The sequence below is a fragment of the Eucyclogobius newberryi genome, unplaced genomic scaffold (assembly GCF_026437365.1).
Source record: "Eucyclogobius newberryi isolate DKJ021-1_F unplaced genomic scaffold, fEucNew1.0.hap1 SCAF_7, whole genome shotgun sequence".
Classification (NCBI taxonomy): domain Eukaryota; kingdom Metazoa; phylum Chordata; class Actinopteri; order Gobiiformes; family Gobiidae; genus Eucyclogobius; species Eucyclogobius newberryi.
Window position 1 is genome coordinate 3,930,024 of NW_027316389.1, and position 25,253 is coordinate 3,955,276.

A 25,253-nucleotide genomic window follows, 5' to 3' on the forward strand; every position below is an offset into this window, starting at 1 on the left:
GAAGAGGCGGGGCTTATTGCTGTGAAGAGGCGGGGCTTATTGCTGTGAAGAGGCGGGGCTTATTGCTGTGAAGAGGCGGGGCTTATTGCTGTGAAGAGGCGGGGCTTATTGCTGTGAAGAGGCGGGGCTTATCACTATGAAGAGGCGGGGCTTATCGCTGTGAAGAGGCGGGGCTTATCGCTGTGAAGAGGTGGGGCTTATTACTATGAAGAGGCGAGGCTTATCACTATGAAGAGGCGGGGCTTATCGCTATGAAGAGGCGGGGCTTGTTAGTTTTCCAGTTTTGAACAAGAAGTCGATGGAACTGTTTCTTTCTAAGCTGGTTTGGATCAACGTTACGGTTTACAATGAACAAAATTACCGTATTTTCTGGAGTATAAGTCGCACGGGCCAAAAGTGGCACTGGAGTATGAAATGCGGTTGCAAGTGTGAAAATAACAAATAATATGTACGTAAATAATATGAATAAGTATATAAGTATAAATATAAGTTTAAGTTGCACCCCGGCCAAAACTATGAAAAAAGGTGCCACTTATTGTCCGGAAAATACGGTACTTGTTTGTAGTTCAATGGTAAGTATGAGAAAAGCGTACAATATAACGTGCGCCGCAGAGTCGCTAGCGCCAAGTTGCTAGCGCCGCAGAGTTGCTAGCGCCGCAGAGTCGCTAACGCCCTAGTCTGGCGTCTGATTGGCTCTCTCTCTCTCTCAGGTGACGGGCGTGGTCGGCCGTGCAGAGCTCCTCTCCTCCATCTTCCTCTTGGCGGCGTTTCTTTCCTACACAAAGTCCACCAGCCCTGACCACGCCATAGGTAACTCCTGTCGCCGCGGCGCGTTTCACAGTGCGATTCGCCCGTGACTGCCGAAGGAGACGTCGCCATGACGATAGAAAAACACGAGCTGCAGTGACAAAATGGCACAAAAAAAGACATTTGTGGTCAATAATGAGTCGTAAATGTTTCTCTGCAGCTCGAGAAAGAGAGTTCCCCAGAGTGCAAAGAAATCATGCATGATAAATAAATATGATATGATATAATATAATATGATATAATATGATACGATATGATATGATATATAATATGATATAATATAATGTAATATGATATAATATATGATATAATATAACCTTTTTCAAATTTGTATTATTGATATTTTTGCTCTTTCATGATTTTTCACCCAATAAAAGTATATGACAAGGAACAAAGTAAATATGAATAGTAAGAATAGAATAAATTGGTGAAAAGTGATGATAATAATAAACGATAATAATAATAAACTAATAACATTGAACTCCATCAAAAACAACAACACGAAAAGAAGAAACGCACACAACATACACTTTTTTGTAGTTTCATTTTTTTTAGAAACCAGAATTTTAGGACCAGAATGAAACGAAATAACTTAAATATAAATAATAATATATACAATAATAATAAAAAATAGAATAATATAGATAATATAGATAATAAGTATTATAAGGATACATCATATAATAATAATATAGATAATAAATTAAAAAATGATATAGATAATAATCATTAGAAAATGATGAAGGGTTAGAGTCCAAAGAAAAGAAGGTTGAAGCACATTAAGTCCAAATGTATCCATCCATTACGTCCATTGCAAGAGTTTTGAGGCCCAAATATTTCCCAGTGAATAATGAGCACGTTGTCCTTCTGACCGTTCAAACTTTATCTCCAGGGTCAGTGTGCGGTCATCACCTGGTAAAAGAGTCTGACTGGTTCAGTTTTAGACTATGGATAGTACAAACTTTAAAATGAAATCATGATGCACGTGACTCCTACGCGCCGGAGTCTGCGTTTTATTTTCAAATGTGTGCTTTTGTGCCGCTTCAGTGTGGAGCCCCATCGCCCTGACTGTGCTTCTGGTTGCCATAGCGACTCTATGCAAAGAGCAGGGCATCACCGTGGTCGGCGTCTGCTGCGTTTACGAGGTCTTCATCGCTCAGGGGGTTTGTCACGATACAGTTTTTGACCAATCATCAATGAAATCCTTTATTTACCACATCATCCTCCCTCAGTATATGAACGTGGAGAGTAGATTCAGATGATGTTGTGATCTGAATCTTCTCCCGTGTTCTCTTCCCGGTCAGTTCACGCTGCCGCTGCTCCTGGACACGGTCAGACACTTTGTCCTGGGCAAAGATGGCTTCCCCCTGGCTCTGCTGCAGACTCTTCTGAAGCTCATTGTCCTGGTCATCAGCACGTTGCTCCTGGTCATCGTCAGGGTCCAAGTCATACAGTCCCAGCTGCCCGTCTTCACCAGGTAAACCCTCTTTTCACCAGGTAAACCCTCTTTTCACCAGGTAAACCCTCTTTTCACCAGGTAAACCCTCTTTTGTCCAGGTAAACCCTCTTTTGTCCAGGTAAACCCTCTTTTCACCAGGTAAACCCTCTTTTCACCAGGTAAACCCTCTTTTCACCAGGTAAACCCTCTTTTGTCCAGGTAAACCCTCTTTTGTCCAGGTAAACCCTCTTTTCACCAGGTAAACCCTCTTTTCACCAGGTAAACCCTCTTTTGTCCAGGTAAACCCTCTTTTCACCAGGTAAACCCTCTTTTCACAAGGTAAACCCTCTTTTCACCAGGTAAACCCTCTTTTCACCAGGTAAACCCTCTTTTGTCCAGGTAAACCCTCTTTTCACCAGGTAAACCCTCTTTTCACCAGGTAAACCCTCTTTTCACCAGGTAAACCCTCTTTTCTCTAGGTAAACCCTCTTTTGTCCAGGTAAACCCTCTTTTCACCAGGTAAACCCTCTTTTGTCCAGGTAAACCCTCTTTTCACCAGGTAAACCCTCTTTTCACCAGGTAAACCCTCTTTTCTCTAGGTAAACCCTCTTTTGTCCAGGTAAACCCTCTTTTCTCTAGGTAAACCCTCTTTTCACCAGGTGAACCCTCTTTTCACCAGCGCTCTGTTTAAACACGGCAGGAAAAAGCCCGTCTTCACCAGGTATTAAACGGGTTCAAAATGTTCCTCCTTTACTACTCGATTTTGGCCGGACCTTCGGCTCGGGCCTGATAATAATAAGATAAATAAACTACATGAAGAAAAGTGGTTTAAATCAAAGCTCGGGTTCAGTGGGTTGGGTGGGTTTGGTTTGGTGGGTTCAGTGGGTTGGGTTCGGTTCAGTGGGTTGGGTGTCGTGGGTTCAGTGGGTTGGGTTCGGTTCAGTGGGTTCAGTGGGTTGGGTTCGGTTCAGTGGGTTGGGTGGGTTCAGTGGGGTGGGTTCAGTGGGTTGGGTTCAGTGGGTTCAGTGGGTTGGGTGGGTTCAGTGGGTTGGGTGTCCTGGGTTCAGTGGGTTGGGTTCAGTGGGTTCAGTGGGTTGGGTTCAGTGGGTTGGGTGGGTTCAGTGGGTTGGGTTCAGTGGGTTCAGTGGGTTGGGTTCAGTGGGTTCAGTGGGGTGGGTTGGGTTCAGTGGGTTCAGTGGGTTGGGTTCAGTGGGTTGGGTGGGTTCAGTGGGTTGGGTGTCGTGGTCGGGTGTCGTGGTCGGGTAGACGGTTTGTAGCAAAGTGCTGGCGCCGCATGATTCACGCTCTTTTTGTGTTGGAAAAGTTGAAATCTTGTGACTTAATTCAAAGTTTGTTTAGTTTTGCCTGACTAAGAATCGTGCACCGTGTTCTATTTAACGACTGGTTACAAACCCTAAATTAAAATGGATCTCCGTCTGTCAGCAGTAGAACAAAAACATTACAAGCGCTTGTATCTCCAGTTCCGCCTTGGGCAACGCTAATTGTTTGTACTTCATATCTTTATTGGTTACACCAATCTAATGAATAGTTAGTCGTCCTTCTAGACGGGATAAGGCTGTAATTTTAGGAACACGACATGATCTTGTTCCTGTCAGGTAGATTTATGCTCGGGTTCAGGGGGAAGGAGCCGAGGACATGTTCTGCTCGACTAACAAAGGCGAGGAAAAGCCAAAAAACAACACACTTTTATATACTTATATATGTGTTCCTTCCTGTTACGCTTACTTTTATATAACAACCAAAAAAATGCATTAATTTTCTCCTGCTAGTTCCCGGCAGTGGAACAGCGTGTCTGGAGCTGGTCCCAGTGACTTTGGGCCTTAGGCGGGTTCACCCTGGGCAGGGGCCAGCTCGTCGCAGGGTCAACACAGACTCACTCTCACATTCACACACCAGTGTTCTCGCTGGCCTGAGGTTTGAGGACGGCGGTGAAAGTACTTCAAATATTTCTGCTCGCGCCTTAGGCTCTCACATGGTACTACACGGGAGTGAGAAGTACTACGCCGCTAAGATCACTGTGCGAGCAAGCGCCGTGTGTGTGTGTGTGTGCGCCGTGTGTGTGTGTGTGTGTGTGCGTGTGTGTGTGTGTGTGTGCGTGTGTGTGTGCGTGTGTGTGCGCTGTGTGTGTGTGTGTGTGCGTGTGTGTGCTGTGCCGTGTGTGCATGTGTGTGTGCCGTGTGTGCGCGCCGTGTGTGCTGTGCCGTGTGCGCTGTGTGTGCACCGTGTGTGTGTGTGCACCGTGTGTGTGTGTGTGCGTGTGTGCGCGCCATGTGTGCGTGTGTGTGCGCCGTGTGTGTGTGCGTGCGTGTGCGCCGTGTGTACGTGTGTGTGCGTCGTGTGTGCGCCGTGTGTGTGTGCGAGTGTGTGTGTGCGCCGTTTGTGCGTGTGTGTGCGCCGTGTGTGTGTGCGCCGTGCAAGCATGCGCCTACGTGCCGTGATCTTAATACCTGGCGGTATCGTTTGATCATGGCGGGTCACAGCCGCAGCGTGCTGCTGAAACCCCTCAGCGAGAACACTGCACACATGTGTTTGGACGCAAACATCAAACCCACAATCTCCTTCATGGGAGGCGAGAGGCCAACCGCTCTACCACCATGCACCTCACCCCCCAGGTGCCAGGTGCCAGGTGCCAGGTGCCAGGTGCCAGGTGCCAGGTGCCGTACCATGTTTTAAGTCACAGATTGTGTCTGTTGTGCTCAAGCTGCGTGTCACGTGTCCCTGGACCAATGGAAAGCCCTGCACCATGAAAGTGAAGGGTCCCTTGCTCACGGTGGCCCCCACGCTTTTGGCCCTTGTTTATATGTTTTCCGGCCCGCGGGGAACGCTGGCCCTCCAGGGCCTTGAGACTGTGTGAAGAGATGCAGAGATGGTCCTACCCGCTCTGCTCCGCCCTCTGTGTCCCATAAGAGTAGGACTCCCTTAACCCCGCCCACAGTGACACGCCCCCTGATAAGCGCCATCATGAATGACTTTTATGTGATTTATGGCCTAATATTTTGGGGGCGGTGTGCGCTCACATTCCACAGTAACAGAGGCCTGTCCTGCACCCGCCGCGTGGGAAAGCTTTACACCAGCGACACTCCTCAGGCTCCAGGTGTCCCTGATCCAGTCTGTGTCGCTATGGTAACGCTATGACCAGCCCCTGACCAGGGTGAGCCCCGCCTAAGGCCCAAAGTCACTGGGACAGGCTCGTCACCCGCGCGACTCCGACAAGTGGGAGAAAATGAATGAATGAATAATAAAATATCAGCCAAACTATAAAAAAACAAAATACAAATCGGACGTTAAACTCCTTTGCCTGAGTTACAGTTACAGTTACTTCTTCGAGCACTGGCAAAACAATAGGTAATTTAATGTTCTTGAACAGTTCTACGCACACGGCAGCACCCGTGGGCGAGTCTCCCGTGTCTGTCAGAAACTGGGAGGGGCCCAACTCATTAAGATGATGAATTATTAACCCAACACTTTGTATTCCCGACAGGTTCATAAATCAGTTTTTGGATTTGCGTAAAGTCATTTGTTTCCCGTCCCTGCTTTTGCCTCGGAGTCTCGTGTTTTACAACATTAATTATTTTTTTGTACTGGAAACGCTACTGCATCAAGACGTCATGGAAACGCTTCAGTGAAGATCTGCACAAACGCCGCAGGTCGTCCGGTCCGACAATTCCAGTGACGGATCGTTTTCTGTGACGTGGAACTGAGAATCTTCTGTTTATAACTCCATAAATACATTTTTAACTCCATAAATCACCTCCGGACTCGTTCTCAGACTTTCTCCCGTCTCATCGCGTTCAGTTTAACTTCTGCCGAGACCAGGAAGTGAGAGGCCAGATTTAAACTGTGGCGCGATTCCCTCTGCGGCCAGTAGACGGCGCCAAAACCCAGTTAGGCCCGGGAGAAACGGCAAATGTCATTTTATTTGTTATAAAAACTGTTCTTAAACATGAGATGCCCAAACCAAAGGTCAAGAGCAGGTTTAAAGGGCTGAGAACGACACAAATAATGAAAGTAAATGAGATGAATATTGTGATCCAAAATATAGAATAATAATCTACATGTGTCATAGATCATAACTGTATCGCTGCACAAGCTCAATACATCTTATTTAAACTTCTTTATCTGGCATTTATTAAATTACAGGCTTTTATTAACAGGAAGACTCTGGAGACTGTACGGAGCTTTTGAGCAGAAAAGTTACACAGTGCAGCTTTAATACTCCTCATCATCTCGTGTCGACCCCCAAAACAAATTGGGTTAGTCTGGACATGATGAAGTACGATCGGAGCGATAAAAGCCCAGACCGTTAGCCCGGCTATGCTAATCTACTCAGCGCTTATCCAGCGTCGACTCCGGATTGTCTGCAGCGGGCGACGCAGCCGCTTTAAAACCAGGATTAGCACATTATCTTTATTTAAGAGAGACAGAGTTTGAATCTCTGACGTTAAGATGAGGGGATTTACCAGCTTGTTTAGGCTAATTGTGGAGGCGAAGTCGGGGTTGAGCGTGTAACGATGTCTCTGATGGTATCTGGAGTATCTATAAGGGCGTTTGGAGACACTTAGGCAGCGGTGTGTGCCTGAAACAGGCTGAAGTCGAGCCAAGTCCAGGGTAAAACTCAAATGTGATTATGGGCTTTGCACAACCTTTTGAAAGCTGGAACATCCGATTTGGGAGTTCTGGGCAAAGCAAGTTTTGTTATTGAGCATTATTTGTGCTTAACGCTTCACGAAACGGTAAAATATGCCTCAGAATGACGCCACAAACAAATAGAAATGTAAATAACATTATAACATGGACCCTACGAGCACGACAACAGGAAGGAGAAAGCATCAAGGGTCGACAGTTGGCGAGGGTAGAGAGGGGGCGAGGGGCGAGAGCTGGTGAGGGTAGAGAGGGGGCGAGGGGCGAGAGCTGGTGAGGGTAGAGAGGCGGCGAGGGGCGAGAGCTGGTGAGGGTAGAGAGGGGGCGAGAGCTGGTGAGGGTAGAGAGGGGGCGAGGGGCGAGAGCTGGTGAGGGTAGAGAGGGGGTGAGAGCTGGTGAGGGTAGAGAGGGGGCGAGGGGCGAGAGCTGGTGAGGGTAGAGAGGGGGCGAGGGGCGAGAGCTGGTGAGGGTAGAGAGGGGGCGAGGGGCGAGAGCTGGTGAGGGTAGAGAGGGGGCGAGGGGCGAGAGCTGGTGAGGGTAGAGAGGGGGCGAGGGGCGAGAGCTGGTGAGGGTAGAGAGGGGGTGAGGGGCGAGAGCTGGTGAGGGTAGAGAGGGGGCGAGGGGCGAGAGCTGGTGAGGGTAGAGAGGGGGCGAGGGGCGAGAGCTGGTGAGGGTAGAGAGGGGTAGAGAGGGGGCGAGAGCTGGTGAGGGTAGAGAGGGGGCGAGGGGCGAGAGCTGGTGAGGGTAGAGAGGGGGCGAGGGGCGAGAGCTGGTGAGGGTAGAGAGGGGGCGAGGGGCGAGAGCTGGTGAGGGTAGAGAGGCGGCGAGGGGCGAGAGCTGGTGAGGGTAGAGAGGGGGCGAGAGCTGGTGAGTGTAGAGAGGGGGCGAGGGGCGAGAGCTGGTGAGGGTAGAGAGGGGGCGAGGGGCGAGAGCTGGTGAGGGTAGAGAGGGGGCGAGGGGCGAGAGCTGGTGAGGGTAGAGAGGGGGCGAGGGGCGAGAGCTGGTGAGTGTAGAGAGGGGGCGAGGTGCGAGAGCTGGTGAGGGTAGAGAGGGGGCGAGGTGCGAGAGCTGGTGAGGGTAGAGAGGGGGCGAGGTGCGAGAGCTGGTGAGGGTAGAGAGGGGGCGAGGTGCGAGAGCTGGTGAGGGTAGAGAGGGGGCGAGAGCTGGTGAGTGTAGAGAGGGGGCGAGGTGCGAGAGCTGGTGAGGGTAGAGAGGGGGCGAGGGGCGAGAGCTGGTGAGTGTAGAGAGGGGGCGAGGGGCGAGAGCTGGTGAGGGTAGAGAGGGGGCGAGAGCTGGTGAGTGTAGAGAGGGGGCGAGAGCTGGTGAGGGTAGAGAGGGGGCGAGGGGCGAGAGCTGGTGAGGGTAGAGAGGGGGCGAGAGCTGGTGAGTGTAGAGAGGGGGCGAGGGGCGAGAGCTGGTGAGGGTAGAGAGGGGGCGAGAGCTGGTGAGGGTAGAGAGGGGGCGAGAGCTGGTGAGGGTAGAGAGGGGGCGAGGTGCGAGAGCTGGTGAGGGTAGAGAGGGGGCGAGGGGCGAGAGCTGGTGAGTGTAGAGAGGGGGCGAGGAGCGAGAGCTGGTGAGGGTAGAGAGGGGGCGAGAGCTGGTGAGTGTAGAGAGGGGGCGAGAGCTGGTGAGGGTAGAGAGGGGGCGAGAGCTGGTGAGGGTAGAGAGGGGGCGAGAGCTGGTGAGTGTAGAGAGGGGGCGAGAGCTGGTGAGGGTAGAGAGGGGGCGAGGGGCGAGAGCTGGTGAGGGTAGAGAGGCGGCGAGGGGCGAGAGCTGGTGAGGGTAGAGAGGGGGCGAGAGCTGGTGAGGGTAGAGAGGGGGCGAGGGGCGAGAGCTGGTGAGGGTAGAGAGGGGGCGAGGGGCGAGAGCGGGTGAGGGTAGAGAGGGGGCGAGGGGCGAGAGCTGGTGAGGGTAGAGAGGGGGCGAGAGCTGGTGAGGGTAGAGAGGGGGCGAGGGGCGAGAGCTGGTGAGGGTAGAGAGGGGGCGAGGGGCGAGAGCTGGTGAGGGTAGAGAGGGGGCGAGGGGCGAGAGCTGGTGAGGGTAGAGAGGGGGCGAGGGGCGAGAGCTGGTGAGGGTAGAGAGGGGGCGAGAGCTGGTGAGGGTAGAGAGGGGGCGAGGGGCGAGAGCTGGTGAGGGTAGAGAGGGGGCGAGGGGCGAGAGCTGGTGAGGGTAGAGAGGGGGCGAGGGGCGAGAGCTGGTGAGGGTAGAGAGGGGGCGAGAGCTGGTGAGGGTAGAGAGGGGGCGAGGGGCGAGAGCTGGTGAGGGTAGAGAGGGGGCGAGGGGCGAGAGCTGGTGAGGGTAGAGAGGGGGCGAGGGGCGAGAGCTGGTGAGGGTAGAGAGGGGGCGAGGGGCGAGAGCTGGTGAGGGTAGAGAGGCGGCGAGGGGCGAGAGCTGGTGAGGGTAGAGAGGGGGCGAGAGCTGGTGAGGGTAGAGAGGGGGCGAGGGGCGAGAGCTGGTGAGGGTAGAGAGGGGGCGAGGGGCGAGAGCTGGTGAGGGTAGAGAGGGGGCGAGGGGCGAGAGCTGGTGAGGGTAGAGAGGGGGCGAGAGCTGGTGAGGGTAGAGAGGGGGCGAGGGGCGAGAGCTGGTGAGGGTAGAGAGGGGGCGAGGGGCGAGAGCTGGTGAGGGTAGAGAGGGGGCGAGAGCTGGTGAGTGTAGAGAGGGGGCGAGGGGCGAGAGCTGGTGAGGGTAGAGAGGGGGCGAGGGGCGAGAGCTGGTGAGGGTAGAGAGGGGGCGAGGGGCGAGAGCTGGTGAGGGTAGAGAGGGGGCGAGAGCTGGTGAGTGTAGAGAGGGGGCGAGGTGCGAGAGCTGGTGAGGGTAGAGAGGGGGCGAGGGGCGAGAGCTGGTGAGGGTAGAGAGGGGGCGAGGGGCGAGAGCTGGTGAGGGTAGAGAGGGGGCGAGAGCTGGTGATTGTAGAGAGGGGGCGAGGGGCGAGAGCTGGTGAGGGTAGAGAGGGGGCGAGGGGCAAGAGCTGGTGAGGGTAGAGAGGGGGCGAGAGCTGGTGAGTGTAGAGAGGGGGCGAGGGGCGAGAGCTGGTGAGTGTAGAGAGGGGGCGAGGTGCGAGAGCTGGTGAGGGTAGAGAGGGGGCGAGGTGCGAGAGCTGGTGAGGGTAGAGAGGGGGCGAGGTGCGAGAGCTGGTGAGGGTAGAGAGGGGGCGAGAGCTGGTGAGTGTAGAGAGGGGGCGAGGGGCGAGAGCTGGTGAGGGTAGAGAGGGGGCGAGAGCTGGTGAGGGTAGAGAGGGGGCGAGAGCTGGTGAGGGTAGAGAGGGGGCGAGGGGCGAGAGCTGGTGAGGGTAGAGAGGGGGCGAGGGGCGAGAGCTGGTGAGGGTAGAGAGGGGGCGAGGGGCGAGAGCTGGTGAGTGTAGAGAGGGGGCGAGGTGCGAGAGCTGGTGAGGGTAGAGAGGGGGCGAGGGGCGAGAGCTGGTGAGGGTAGAGAGGGGGCGAGGGGCGAGAGCTGGTGAGGGTAGAGAGGGGGCGAGGGGCGAGAGCTGGTGAGGGTAGAGAGGGGGCGAGAGCTGGTGAGTGTAGAGAGGGGGCGAGGGGCGAGAGCTGGTGAGGGTAGAGAGGGGGCGAGGGGCGAGAGCTGGTGAGGGTAGAGAGGGGGCGAGAGCTGGTGAGTGTAGAGAGGGGGCGAGGGGCGAGAGCTGGTGAGTGTAGAGAGGGGGCGAGGTGCGAGAGCTGGTGAGGGTAGAGAGGGGGCGAGGTGCGAGAGCTGGTGAGGGTAGAGAGGGGGCGAGGTGCGAGAGCTGGTGAGGGTAGAGAGGGGGCGAGAGCTGGTGAGTGTAGAGAGGGGGCGAGGGGCGAGAGCTGGTGAGGGTAGAGAGGGGGCGAGAGCTGGTGAGGGTAGAGAGGGGGCGAGAGCTGGTGAGGGTAGAGAGGGGGCGAGGTGCGAGAGCTGGTGAGGGTAGAGAGGGGGCGAGGGGCGAGAGCTGGTGAGGGTAGAGAGGGGGCGAGAGCTGGTGAGTGTAGAGAGGGGGCGAGAGCTGGTGAGTGTAGAGAGGGGGCGAGAGCTGGTGAGGGTAGAGAGGGGGCGAGGGGCGAGAGCTGGTGAGGGTAGAGAGGGGGCGAGAGCTGGTGAGTGTAGAGAGGGGGCGAGAGCTGGTGAGGGTAGAGAGGGGGCGAGGGGCGAGAGCTGGTGAGGGTAGAGAGGGGGCGAGAGCTGGTGAGTGTAGAGAGGGGGCGAGGGGCGAGAGCTGGTGAGGGTAGAGAGGGGGCGAGAGCTGGTGAGGGTAGAGAGGGGGCGAGAGCTGGTGAGGGTAGAGAGGGGGCGAGAGCTGGTGAGGGTAGAGAGGGGGCGAGAGCTGGTGAGGGTAGAGAGGGGGCGAGGGGCGAGAGCTGGTGAGTGTAGAGAGGGGGCGAGGGGCGAGAGCTGGTGAGGGTAGAGAGGGGGCGAGAGCTGGTGAGTGTAGAGAGGGGGCGAGAGCTGGTGAGGGTAGAGAGGGGGCGAGAGCTGGTGAGGGTAGAGAGGGGGCGAGAGCTGGTGAGTGTAGAGAGGGGGCGAGAGCTGGTGAGGGTGGAGGTGTGGCTAGGGGCAGGAGGTGGCGAGGGGCAGGAGGTGGAAGCAGGAGTGATGGTTCTGGCGGTGTTACTCAGCGTTGGCATGTGAAGACTTCATAAACCGGCTGAAAGAAGGTTTGATGTGTTTTTGAATTAAAGATGATCTAAAACACATCCTTCAGAGACCAGAGTGTGGTCGGGCTGGGGGCCTTTAGTCATTTAGTCTATTAATCGGTCGATGAACTCTTATTTTTATTTTTCAACTAATCATTTTAAATACTGTTATGTTTTTTTTTCTGCCTTTTTACAATTAAATGTGCTCTAAAGTTTTCCTGGATGAATTCCCTTGAGGTTCTGAATACGCAGCGTGTCTTTTGTCGATTACAAGCCTAGAGTCAAGCTAACAAACATTAGCATGCTAACGAACACGTCCTGGTTCTTGGAGAATAAAACGCTGTAGAATTACATGCAGAAAGCAGTTTGTGGTCTCATTTTAACCCCACGACCTGCTTGTCTGCTGCTACTACTCTTTTCTGTATTCATGGGACCACATTTATGTCGTCCCACCCAGAACATCGTATCAAACGTGTTAGCTTGACCGCTGGGCTCGTCCTCCACAGGTTCGACAACCCGGCCGCCGTCAGCCCCGCCCCGTCTCGACAGCTCACCTTTAACTACCTCCTCCCGGTGAACGCGTGGCTCCTGCTCTTTCCGTCCGAGCTCTGCTGCGACTGGACCATGGGCACCATCCCCCTGGTGGAGTCCGTCCTGGACCCTCGGAACCTGGCCACGCTGCTGTTCTACGCCTGGCTGGGCCTGCTGGCGCTCCACAGCCTGCGCTACGGGCACAGCTCGGCCAAGACCGTCATCATGGTACGTCACGTCACGTTTAGGGGCGTATAACGTGTGATATCGCTGCACTGCATGTGATCAGTTGTACCTAATCTCAGGAAGGGACATTTTACACACAAACGCCACATGAAAACACACAAACGCCACAGGAAAAGACACAAACGCCACAGGAAAAGACACAAACGCCACAGGAAAACACAAACGCCACAGGAAAAGACACAAACGCCACAGGAAAACACACAAACGCCACATGAAAACACACAAACGCCACAGGAAAACACACAAACGCCACAGGAAAACACACAAACGCCACAGGAAAACACACAAACGCCACAGGAAAACACACAAACGCCACAGGAAAAGACACAAACGCCACATGAAAAGACACAAACGCCACATGAAAAGACACAAACGCCACAGGAAAAGACACAAACGCCACAGGAAAAGACACAAACGCCACAGGAAAAGACACAAACGCCACAGGAAAAGACACAAACGCCACTCGTATGACGTCTCTGCACTTTTGTGATCAGTTGTATCTAATCTCAGGAAGTGACATTTAGACAGGTTTAAGCACATTTCTGAGCGACTGCAAACACATGATCTCATTATCTTTATCGGGTAAAATGATTAAGACACTGATTTGTGTTGATTGAAAGCTCGTTTTCAGAGCCTTTTCATTGACAATAACCTCTGTTCCTTGTCCAGTCCAGGAGCATTCAATGAAATCTGAACTGCTAAACTAAAACAAGTCACTACCACTCCATAAAAACCATAAAAACACCCACAGAAGTACATAACTTCTTGTTTTGAGGATTACACTAGACGTTGTTCATTGAGTGTCTGCGTCATAAAGCAGACACTATATGTTCTTGTTTTCCCATTTATTTTTGACGTGTTTCATCTCCTTAACACTTTCACCGATTTCAACAGGTTTTAACCTTTTTACGATCGCTTTTACCGTCTAATTGCTGCTTTTGCTTTTGACATTTGTACAACTTATACTTTTTTCAGTATTTGCAAAAGTAAATTGCTAATGCTAACGCTAATGCTAGCATTAGTGTCTCTACAGGGAGGAGGGGGTGCAGCCGGGTCACTGAGGCTCTCTCTCCCTTTCTCCCTGCTCAGGTCTGCGTTCAGCACCATCTTACAATGTGTCAGGACAAAACAACTATTTCAGTCGCAAACTACACAATCATCAACTGAATTACTGAGCGTCGTTTGTGCTGCAAAACGCAGCAGAAAACATGGACGGGCGAGAAGGCTGAATATGTACGCCGAACAGGAACAGGAGCGCCGAACAGGAGCGCTGCTTTTGTGCTAAGCTCTCCTTTCACTGCAGCCTCCACGATGATAAATAAGGTGCATCTTAGAAACAAAAGGCAAAAAATGTCCAAGCGTTGGAGAAAGTTTTGGAAAGAGTTGCTGCAGAAGCCGAAGAGAAAGGACGAAAACACGGAGCTGATGAACTCACTAAACAGGTGACGTCACTTCAAGCTGAACTGCAGGCGAAGAGCGTTTTCAGGAGGCGAAAGAGGCTGTATCTGGGCCGTCAGGTCTCTGATGCTTGAAGCGATCACCGCCCCAGCACAGTTCCTTGTTGTTCGAGGGCCGTCTTATTCGGATCTGCTGGGTTCATCTGGGTCAGTTCGTACTGTTATGATCCCGGAGGCAAAACCCAAACGCAATATTTAACAAAGATTCAATATTCCAAAAAGTCAAAACAGGAAAGCACCAACTTAGCTCAGATAGACAGGCAGGAAGACAAAGCAGGTGCAGGGCAGGTGCAGGCTAGCAGTCTCTCGGACAGACGTCAAACGAGTGAAAGAACGTTGTTGTTGTTGTTGTTTTATGGCGGTTGGCATCCGAGTGTTGCATTACCGCCAGACTTTATTCCTCAGACGTTTCGTAGTTGTTGTTGTTGTTGTTTTATGGCGGTTGGCATCCGTAGTCCTCAGACTCTGTCGTAGTCCGTAAAAGTACTCCTCCCATCGCTTTGGCGTTACAAAGCCCATGAGGTCATGACGTGTTTTTGTGACTAGAATAGTTGTTGTGTTGTTGTTGTTGTTGTTGTTTTATGGCGGTTGGCATCCGAGTGTTGCATTACCGCCAGACTTTATTCCTCAGACGTTTCGTAGTCCTCAGACTCTGTCGTAGTCCGTAAAAGTACTCCTCCCATCGCTTTGGCGTTACAAAGCCCATGAGGTCATGATGTGTTTTTGTGACTAGAATAGTTGTTGTGTCAGAGACCAACCGGCTTTATTCCAGGGAGACTCTTCTTCACCTTCCTCGCCCTCTTTGACGTTCGGTGCTTTGGAAGTACAAAGCCCATGAGATCATGGGACGTCTTTGTTGTTTTACAAAGCCCATGAGGTCATGGGACGTCTTTGTCGTTTTATCCTTTAGAAGTCCTTCTTCCATCACTTTGGCGTTTCTAGGCCCATGAAGTCCAAGCGCGCTAGAACATCCTCTCGCTCCTCATCCTCGGCTCAGTCTCCACCACCCCCCACCTCTATAAACGTTTACCCAGCCCTGTGCCACATAAGCAAGCAACCACAGCCCGACACAAACCCTGTGACTGGATCGCCAGAACGCTCCGCAGACTGAACTCCCGCCCATTATTCCGAAACCACAAGGCCAACCCGGCCCCCTCCCTATCATAAGCCCCACAGCAAACCAGCACATGCTCGACAGTCTCCGGCACCCGACAGCGACCACACAGACCGGTCGGATGCCTGCCCATCCTACTCAGTGACCAACCGAGTCCAGCATGGCCAATCCCCACGCGGGCGAAGGCCCCTTCCTCCCACGCGTCCCTGCCCATAGACCCGCAAGGACCCACACCACCCTGTACGTGATAGAGATGCCGTCCAGCAACACAGCGGCTCCAAAACTCCTGCCAAAGGCCGACCACATGACTCCCGACAACAGGCTTGATTCCAGATCTGCTCAACTCAACCGCCACATCAATTGATGGCCGCCGAAGGGAACGTTTAGCCAGTGCATCAGCCACTTCGCCACCATCCACCCCCACATGCGCAGGGACCCAAATGAAGGAAACCCCCACATCCCTCCCGGACAGGGAGAGCATCAGACAGAAGATGCCACTCAACACATCCCGTCCGCAATCCGATCTCCCAGATTCAATGCCTTGCAATGCAGAAAGGCTGTCAGAGGCCACCACAACGCCGCAACACTGCAAAGCAGACTCCGCCCATTCCAACGCCAACCGCATCGCCACAAGTTCCAACGTGAAAACAGAAAGGCGATCCGTCAACCCCTTCTTGACCGCCAGCCCCAGGTCAGGCACAAAACAAGCGGCGCCAGCACGCCCACTCTCAGGATCCCTAGACCCGTCGGTATAAACAAACACATCACCCGAGTGCCCATCGATGAGCGCCTGAACGGCAAACTGCGGTGCCCTCCCAGCGACCCCTCCAAGCCTGCCATGCAAGCCAACATCAACAGGAGCCGGGACAAACTTCCACGGAGCCATAGCAGACAAAGCCACCGACGGGCCCACACGCAGATCACCAACCCCCGCAAGCCGCGCCTTCGCACCTCCCACCTGGCTGAAAATCACACCGCCAGCCTCACTCTGCCCCCCATCAACCCCGAGAAAGTCCCTCACCGGGTGAGAGCCCGCATGACCCTGCACACTCACCCAGTAAGCCAACAGAAGTTCCAGCCTCCGGAGCCGCAACGGCAATTCCCCCAACTCAACCTGCAGCGCCGAGACAGGGGAGGTCCCAAAAGCCCCACAGCAGATGCGCAAGGCCTGGGCTTGCTCCACATCAAGCTTCTTTAAGTTAGTTTCAGCCGCAGACATGTAGGTTATACAGCCATAATCAATAGCCGCCCTCATGACGGCCCGATAAATACCCAGGAGCGACCTTCTGCTGGCCCCCCAGTCCTGGCCGGATAGACAACGAAGCAAGTTATTCACCCTTTTGCATTTACCACTGACCTCATCAATGTGCCGACGCCAACTAAGCCTCTCGTCAAAGGTGACCCCCAAGAACCTCACCTCCCTGACCTGTTCGAGCACCTGCCCATGCAGTCGAAGGGAGACGTCCCTATGTCCATTGAAGAAACAGATCACTTGAGACTTCCGTACGGACAGTTTAAACCCCCACTTCAGGGTCCACTGCTCCACCTGCTGTATTGCCCTTTGCAGTTTCGCCTCGTAAAACCGGAGATTCCTCCCTCTCACCCATAGAGCGCCATCGTCAGCATAAAGGCTCCTCCCAACAGACCCATCCACGTCGTCAAAGATGTCCTTAATCATAACATTGAACAAGATAGGGCTACACACACTCCCCTGCGGGATCCCATTCTCCACCCCATAGACCCCAGAGTAAGCAGCGCCCACTCTGGTTTGGATACGCCGGCCAGACAGAAAGCTCCGGACCCAGTTAAACAGTTTACCCTTCACACCACACTTCCGCAGCTTAATGAGGAGCCCATCCTTCCAAACCATATCGTACGCCTTCTCCACATCAAAGAGCACCGCAATAACCTTTTCTTTCTGAGCCCTGGCCAGCTGGATATCAGATTCCAAACACAACACGGAATCCATGGTGTTCCTGCCCCTACGGAAACCACTCTGGTGCGCGGGAAGCAAACCCTGACTCTCCAAGAAGTAATCCAACCGCTCGGTAACCATGCGCTCCATCGTTTTCCCGAGCTGCGACGTCAAGGCAATCGGCCTATAACTTGAAGGGTCAGACGCTGGCCTACCCGGCTTCAGAACCGGCACCACCGTAGACTGTTTCCACGCAGATGGAACACAACCTGAATCCCAAACACGGTTGAAAAGACCCAGGACTAGCCCAAGCGTGTCATCAGTCAAATGAGAGAGCATGTCATAGCACACCTCATCTTTACCCGGGGCTGTCTGTTTCGCCTTAGAAAGTGCTCTCCTTAGCTCAAACAAACTAAACGGAAGGTCAAGGTCATCTTGAGTCGAAGGCTGGTGCCCAATCAGCTCAGAATTCTGGGCCAAAGTACTCTCCCTGTAGTGCCTTTCCGCAGGTGAGAGATTGTCAGAGCTGTGCACCGACACAAAGGTGCTGGCCAACAGTTCAGCTTTGTCAACGTCGCTGACTGCTTCAACACCATTCAGTATTAGGACCGGGGTCCCACGACGGCGCTCAACCCCATGCATCCGCTTAATCATCCCCCAAACATCCCCGAGACGCGTTTCTCTCCCAATTTCGGAACAATACCGCCTCCAATAGGCACTCTTGGCCGTTCTCACAGTTGTCCGCACAACAGCGCGGGCCCTCTTGTAGTCAATGAGGGCACCCTCAGTGTGGGCAACCCTTAGCCGGCGAAACGCCGCATTTCTCGCCCTAACAGCATGACCACATGCTTCAGTCCACCACGGCACCCGCTTCCTATGTCCACTACCACCACTCTTAGGAATCGTGCCTACCGCTGACTGCGTGATGAGCGAGACAATTGCACTATTGAGATCATCCACCTGAGTCAATCCTCCTTCCTGCAGAACCCTAGAACCATCATCAGCTTTCCTCAGGAAAGCCCCCCAGTTCGCCCTTGCCAACTGCCACCTCTGGATCCTCGTCCCCCTGACCACACAGCTCCCAAAGCCAATCACGGTGCGGACTAGATAGTGATCGCTACCAAAAGAAAGATTACCAAGAACCTCCCAACTACAAACACCAGCTAACTCCTTGGACACAAGTGTAAGATCTATTGCACTTTCCGCACCGGTCCCCATATCATAGCGGGTCCCACCCCCATCATTCAGACAAACCAACTCCCTTTGATTGATAAAACCCTCTACCACCTGCCCATACCTATCGGTACCACTACCGCCCCACAAAGCGCTATGCGCATTAAAATCCCCACACCACACGGCCTTTCCCCGAACATCCTTACCGATACTATGTAAGGACTCTAGCGTTAACTCACCACACGGATTATAAAGGTTAACCACAGTAACAGCTTCACCACCCAGCCAGACCCTCACCGCCAGGGCCTCCGGCGCTTTACTCACACTGACAACAACGTAATTTAGGTCATCTCGGACAAACACAGCCACACCTCCGCCTCTACCCTGCTCCCTATCATTCCTAACACACACATACCCTTGTATCCCAAAACCCCACCTAGGTCGTAACCAAGTCTCCTGCACGCACATAACGTGAGGCTTGTTCAACAAGGTAGAGACAAAATGCTTAAATTCCTGGCCATTAGCACGAAGACTACGCGCATTCCATTGCAAGACAACCACCGCCATTATGAGCCCCCGGAACCTGACGGCGCATCGGGAGCCCCCCCACTCCCACTGCCAGAATGGGGCAGGGCGCCCTCCCGCAGCGCATCCTCTATCTCCGTCCACTCGGGGCCCCCAGCTCCAAAGTACTTCCCTGCAGCCTTAGCGATGATCTTAGTCTTTTCGGATCTCTTCTTGGTTTGCCCAGTACAGTTAATCACTTCCACTATAAAGAGGAAGAAATCTTTCCTCTTCACAACCAGTACATCCTCCGCACCCACAGGGCCTCTGCCCGTGGAAGCCACACTCACGGGCATCCCAGTGGGGACCTCCCCCTGGCTGCGGGCAACGCTGCCCCCTCCCCTGTCGCCTAGGACACCAGCAGCACTGGCAGCCCCCACTGCATCCACCGTCACCTGACTACCAGACACCTTCTTGACCGCATCCGCGTAGGATATTCCTTGAGAGGCTCTAACTTTTTGCACCTCCGCAGCCCTCTTGCTGAACACGCATCCCCCGTAGGCAGAGCTATGCTCTCCCCCACAGTTACAGCACTTGAGTTTTGCTCCGTCGTCACACTTCCCATACTCGTGGTCTCCTGCACATTTACCACACTTCTGCTTCCCTCTACAGACCGCTGCAATATGCCCAAAGCGCTGGCACTTGAAGCAACGCAGGGGCGGCAGAACATATGGGCGTACGCCATAGCGCATGTACCCAACGCACACCACACGAGGCAGGATCCCACCTTCAAATCTAATCATTATCGACAGGCTGTCACACCTTACCCCATCCCGGGTCATCTTCAACCGCCTAGCATCCACCACCTTAGCTCCAGTCAAATTCTCCTTTATGTCATCCACAGATGTCGTCGTAGGGACGCCTACTATAACTCCCCTGACCGTGCCTCTTACAGCATCAGACACAAGAATGTCCTTCCCACCCAGACACTTAGCTTCAATCGCCTTCCTTTGCTGAGCCACGTCCTTGCACACAACCAGCAGCGAGCCATCCCTAAGGACACTCGCATGCTTGACCACTCCCACAGCTACAGTCAGGCTCCTTGTCAACGCCATCGGATCCCACCCCTTAAAGGACGCATTATCCTGCGCGAGCTTTATGAACACCTTACACTCTGAACTCACATCCCCGACATCTGCAACCCCCCCGCCCTGCTCCTCACTGAGAGAGCCCTCCATAGACGAGCAAGAAGACGCCCTACGCTGCACAGGATCAGTGGCTCCAGGGGAGTCCTCCCCGCTGTTCATATCGTCACCGACCAGGTCACGCTTCCTCTTCTTCTTCCCCGTCATACGGACCGAGGCGTTCCTCTATGTTGCCGTAATATCCAAACTGTTGTCGTTGTAGTTTTTTATGGCAGTTGGCATCCAAGTGCACGAGGTATTGTTCGTTGTTGTGTTGTTGTTGTTGTTTCGTAGTCCTCAGACTCTGTCGTAGTCCGTAAAAGTACTCCTTCCATTGCTTTGGATATGTCTTTGTGACTAGAATAGTTGTTGTGTCAGAGACCAACCGGCTTTATTCCAGGGAGACTCTTCTTCATCTTCCTCTCCCTCTTTGACGTTCGGTGCTTTGGGAAGTACAAAGCCCATGAGGTCATGGGACGTCTTTGTCGTTTTATCCTTTAGAAGTCCTTCTTCCATCACTTTGGTGTTTCTAGGCCCATGAAGTCCAAGCGCGTTAGAACATCCTCTTGCTCCTCATCCTCGGCTCAGTCTCCAACACCCCCCACCTCTATAAACGTTTACCCAGCCCTGTGCTACATAAGTAAGCAACCACAGCCTGACACAAACCCTGTGACTGGATCGCCAGAACGTTCCGCAGATTGAACTCCCGCCCATTATTCCGAAACCACAAGGCCAACCCGGCCCTTTCTCTATCATAATACCCAGAGAAGCAGGTGCAACGACATATCAAAGCCTAAAGAATAAAGCCTAAAGAACAAAGCCTAAAGAACAAAGCCTAAAGAACAAAGCCTAAAGAACAAAGCCTAAAGAACAAAGCCTAAAGAACAAAGCCTAAAGAACAAAGCCTAAAGAACAAAGCCTAAAGAACAAAGCCTAAAGAACAAAGCCTAAAGAACAAAGCCTAAAGAACAAAGCCTAAAGAACAAAGCCTAAAGAACAAAGCCTAAGAAGAAAGCCTAAAAAGAAGAAAGCCTAAGAAGAAGAAAGCCTAAAGAAGAAAGCCTAAGAAGAAGAAAGCCTAAGAAGAAGAAAGCCTAAGAAGAAGAAAGCCTAAGAAGAAGAAAGCCTAAAGAACAAAGCCTAAAGAACAAAGCCTAAAGAACAAAGCCTAAAGAACAAAGCCTAAAGAACAAAGCCTAAGAAGAAAGCCTAAAAAGAAGAAAGCCTAAGAAGAAGAAAGCCTAAAGAAGAAAGCCTAAAGAAGAAAGCCTAAAGAAGAAAGCCTAAAGAAGAAAGCCTAAGAAGAAGAAAGCCTAAGAAGAAGAAAGCCTAAGAAGAAGAAAGCCTAAGAAGAAGAAAGCCTAAAGAAGAAAGCCTAAAGAAGAAAGCCTAAGAAGAAGAAAGCCTAAGAAGAAGAAAGCCTAAGAAGAAAGCCGTAAGAACAATAAAGCCGTACATCAAAGAAGGAGAGGACGATGAAGAAGAGTCAGCTCTGGAATAAAGCCGGTAAACAGAGTCTCAGCAGAGCGGATACTAACAGAAACATGCAGTACTTTCACACACATGCAGTACTTTCACACACATGCAGTACTTTCACACACATGCAGTACTTTCACACACACATGCAGTACTTTCACACACATGCAGTACTTTCACACACATGCAGTACTTTCACACACATGCAGTACTTTCACACACATGCAGTACTTTCACACACATGCAGTACTTTCACACACATGCAGTACTTTCACACACACATGCAGTACTTTCACACACATGCAGTACTTTCACACACATGCAGTACTTTCACACACATGTTGCACATTACACTTCTTTACACAACTAAACTACATTGCACAACTTCAGCTTCAACTTGTTTAAGCTGAAGTTAAACTAGTTAACTTCAGCTTAAACTGAATAAAGTCTTTACTACACATATGCTGCATTCTTACACAAGAATGCAGACACTCGCACTGGCTTCAGCCATTGCACATTATCTAGTTTAATTTGTTTCAGCTCTTTCTGAGGTCTTTTTGAGTCGACCACTTTGGTCATATCATCATTTAATTGATTGAATAATTGAATGATTTGATTTTGATCGATTGAATAGTTTATGTTGGCGTCTGATGCGTTGGAGCAGATAATCATCCACCTCCATCCACCGTTCAGAACATGTTCGGTCTGAACGGATCAGCCACTTCGAGACAGAACAAGACTTCCTGGAGACACGTGGACAATCGTATTACCTCAACAACTGCAGCCTTTATGATTCGCTAATCCAATTTTGATTAAGTCCAACATTATCGGTGAGAGCGAGGTATAGACCAAGACAAAGAGCGAGCGGTGATCTCCAGATACGCATCAGCCGTGGAGACGTGGACATACCTCCATCTGAAAGTTCAAAACCTCTAGAATTCACAGAATGTATTTAAAAAATCTATTGAGTTGACCTTAGCGTGCTCTGCGGAAGAACACCAGTGTAGCCATAGCAACATCGAGCACAAGAACTTATTTTTGACCTCCAGGGACACAAAAAAGATGACAATTTGGGCAAAACATATCTATTTGTCTGCCAAACATTGTGATTGGATTAGAATTGTGTTTTAATTGCAAACTTGTGTTCAAAGTTTGAGAGAAGTCTGAAAAATGAACCGCTGAACATTACAAGCCTCCTCTACCCCATTGCCTACACTTCTACCCCCTGTTACATCCCCATCTTTTTCTCTCTACTTCTTCTGTCTTGTTCATTTTATCTGTATATTAATGTGTTCTGTACGTGTTGTCCCCCCCTGTCTGTAAATACCCCCCCTTTTTTATTATGTTCAGCGTCTTTGGGTCACTGAAAAGCGCTATATAAATAAAAGTTATTATTATTATTATTATTACAAGGCTAAACTACACAAGACAGAGAGGAAAACACACAAACGCAGCACAAAAACACACAAACGCAGCACAAAAACACGCAAACGCCACAGGAAAACAAAAAAACGCCACAGGAAAACACGCAAACGCCACACGAAAACACACAAACGCCACACGAAAACACACAAACGCCACACGAAAACACACAAACGCCACACGAAAACACACAAACGCCACACGAAAACACACAAACGCCACACGAAAACACACAAACGCCACACGAAAACACACAAACGCCACATGAAAACACACAAATGCCACAAAAAACACACAAAGGCCAAAGGCGAGCGGCGTTTTAAATGGTTCCTGGTGCCGCGCGGCGCTTTGCTGAACATGAGCTAATGCGCGTGATCAGGAAACATTAAGGTAACGGCGCAGGAGCCTCGTTTGAAATCACCGCCGTCGCAGCGAGTCGATCGTTTAAGACTTTTATAATGGCATGAAGTGTAGTACCGTATTTTCCGGAGTATAAGTCGCACCAAAAAATGCTTAATAGGGAAGGAAAATATATATACTTATATATATATATATAAGTCTTATATATATACTTATATATATAAGTCGCACTGGAGTATGAGTAAAAAATGTTTGGGGACATTTCTTTGATAAAATCTAAGACCAGGTCTGCGTATGCTAACGCTTACACCTTCAGCTACATGGCGTATGCTAACGCTTACACCTTCAGCTACATGGCGTATGCTAACGCTTACACCTTCAGCTACATGGCGTATGCTAACGCTTACACCTTCAGCTACATGGCGTATGCTAACGCTAACACCTTCAGCTACATGGCGTATGCTAACGCTTACACCTTCAGCTACATGGCGTATGCTAACGCTAACACCTTCAGCTACATGGCGTATGCTAACGCTTACACCTTCAGCTACATGGCGTATTCTAACGCTTACACCTTCAGCTACATGACGTATGCTAACGCTAACACATTCAGCTACATGACATATGCTAACGCTAACACCTTCAGCTACATGACGTATGCTAACGCTTACACCTTCAGCTACATGGCGTATGCTAACGCTAACACATTCAGCTACATGACATATGCTAACGCTAACACCTTCAGCTACATGACGTATGCTAACGCTTACACCTTCAGCTACATGGCGTATGCTAACGCTAACACATTCAGCTACATGACATATGCTAACGCTAACACCTTCAGCTACATGACGTATGCTAACGCTTACACCTTCAGCTACATGACGTATGCTAACGCTAACACATTCAGCTACATGACATATGCTAACGCTAACACCTTCAGCTACATGACGTATGCTAACGCTTACACCTTCAGCTACATGGCGTATGCTAACGCTTACACCTTCAGCTACATGGCGTATGCTAACGCTTACACCTTCAGCTACATGACGTATGCTAACGCTTACACCTTCAGCTACATGACGTATGCTAACGCTTACACCTTCAGCTACATGACGTATGCTAACGCTTACACCTTCAGCTACATGACGTATGCTAACGCTTACACCTTCAGCTACATGGCGTATGCTAACGCTTACACCTTCAGCTACATGACGTATGCTAACGCTAACACCTTCAGCTACATGAGGCACAGACAGAACTGTGGTAAGTGTCTGGTATGTTAGCGTAACATATGAACAGGTATTCAGATAACTATAGCATAAAGAACATGCTAACATGCTAACAAGTTTAGCAACGCATCAGTTTTACCCCAAATCACTAAATCCATTGAATTGTTCTTCCTCTGTGTCACTTCTAAACAACTCCACAAACTCCAGAGGAAGAGGAAGTGCAGATTTTTCTTCTGCGTCGCTTAGAACCTAGAGCGCCCTCTTGTAAAATTAAATTAAATTAGGTGTAAATGAGGTCTAAATTAGGTCTAAATTGGGTGCAGATGAGGTCTAAATAAGGTGTAAATGAGGTCTAAATTGGGTGTAAATTAGATCTAAATCAGGTCTGAATTGGGTCTAAATGACAAATGAGGTGTAAATTGGGTGTAAATGAGGTGTAATTAAGGTGTAAATTGGGTGTCAATTAGGTCTAAATCAGGTCTAAATTGGGTCTATATGACGTCTAAATGATGTCTAAATGAGATGTAAATGATGTCTAAATGAGGTGTAAATGAGTTGTAAATTGGGTGTAAATGAGGTGTAAATAAGGTGTAAATAAGGTGTAAATTGGGTGTAAATTAGGTCTAAATCAGGTCTAAATTGGGTCTATATGACGTCTAAATGATGTCTAAATGAGGTGTAAATGATGTCTAAATGAGGTGTAAATGATGTCTAAATGAGGTGTAAATTGGGTGTAAATGAGGTGTAAATAAGGTCTAAATTGGGTCTATATGACGTCTAAATGATGTCTAAATGAGGTGTAAATGAGGTCTAAATGAGGTGTAAATAAGGTCTAAATTGGGTCTATATGACGTCTAAATGATGTCTAAATGAGGTGTAAATGAGGTCTAAATGAGGTGTAAATTAGGTCTAAATTGGGTCTATATGACGTCTAAATGATGTCTAAATGAGGTGTAAATGAGGTCTAAATGAGGTGTAAATTAGGTCTAAATTGGGTCTATATGACGTCTAAATGAGGTGTAAATGAGGTGTAAATTAGGTCTAAATTAGGTCTAAATTGGGTCTATATGACGTCTAAATGATGTCTAAATGAGGTGTAAATGAGGTCTAAATGAGGTCTAAATG

At 50.8% G+C, this 25,253-nt stretch overlaps 1 protein-coding gene across 1 annotated transcript in view; it reads left to right on the top strand.

Annotated features, from left to right (window-relative positions):
- The window catches only part of tmtc3 (transmembrane O-mannosyltransferase targeting cadherins 3), a 73,789-nt gene that overhangs the window by 12,196 nt on the left and 36,340 nt on the right, over positions 1-25,253 (top strand). Inside the window, exons 4-7 of the mRNA XM_072435540.1 lie at positions 711-810; positions 1,855-1,970; positions 2,112-2,284; positions 12,021-12,273. Of these exons, the coding sequence (XP_072291641.1) occupies positions 711-810; positions 1,855-1,970; positions 2,112-2,284; positions 12,021-12,273 (642 nt within the window). The remainder of the gene's footprint in view (positions 1-710; positions 811-1,854; positions 1,971-2,111; positions 2,285-12,020; positions 12,274-25,253) is intronic.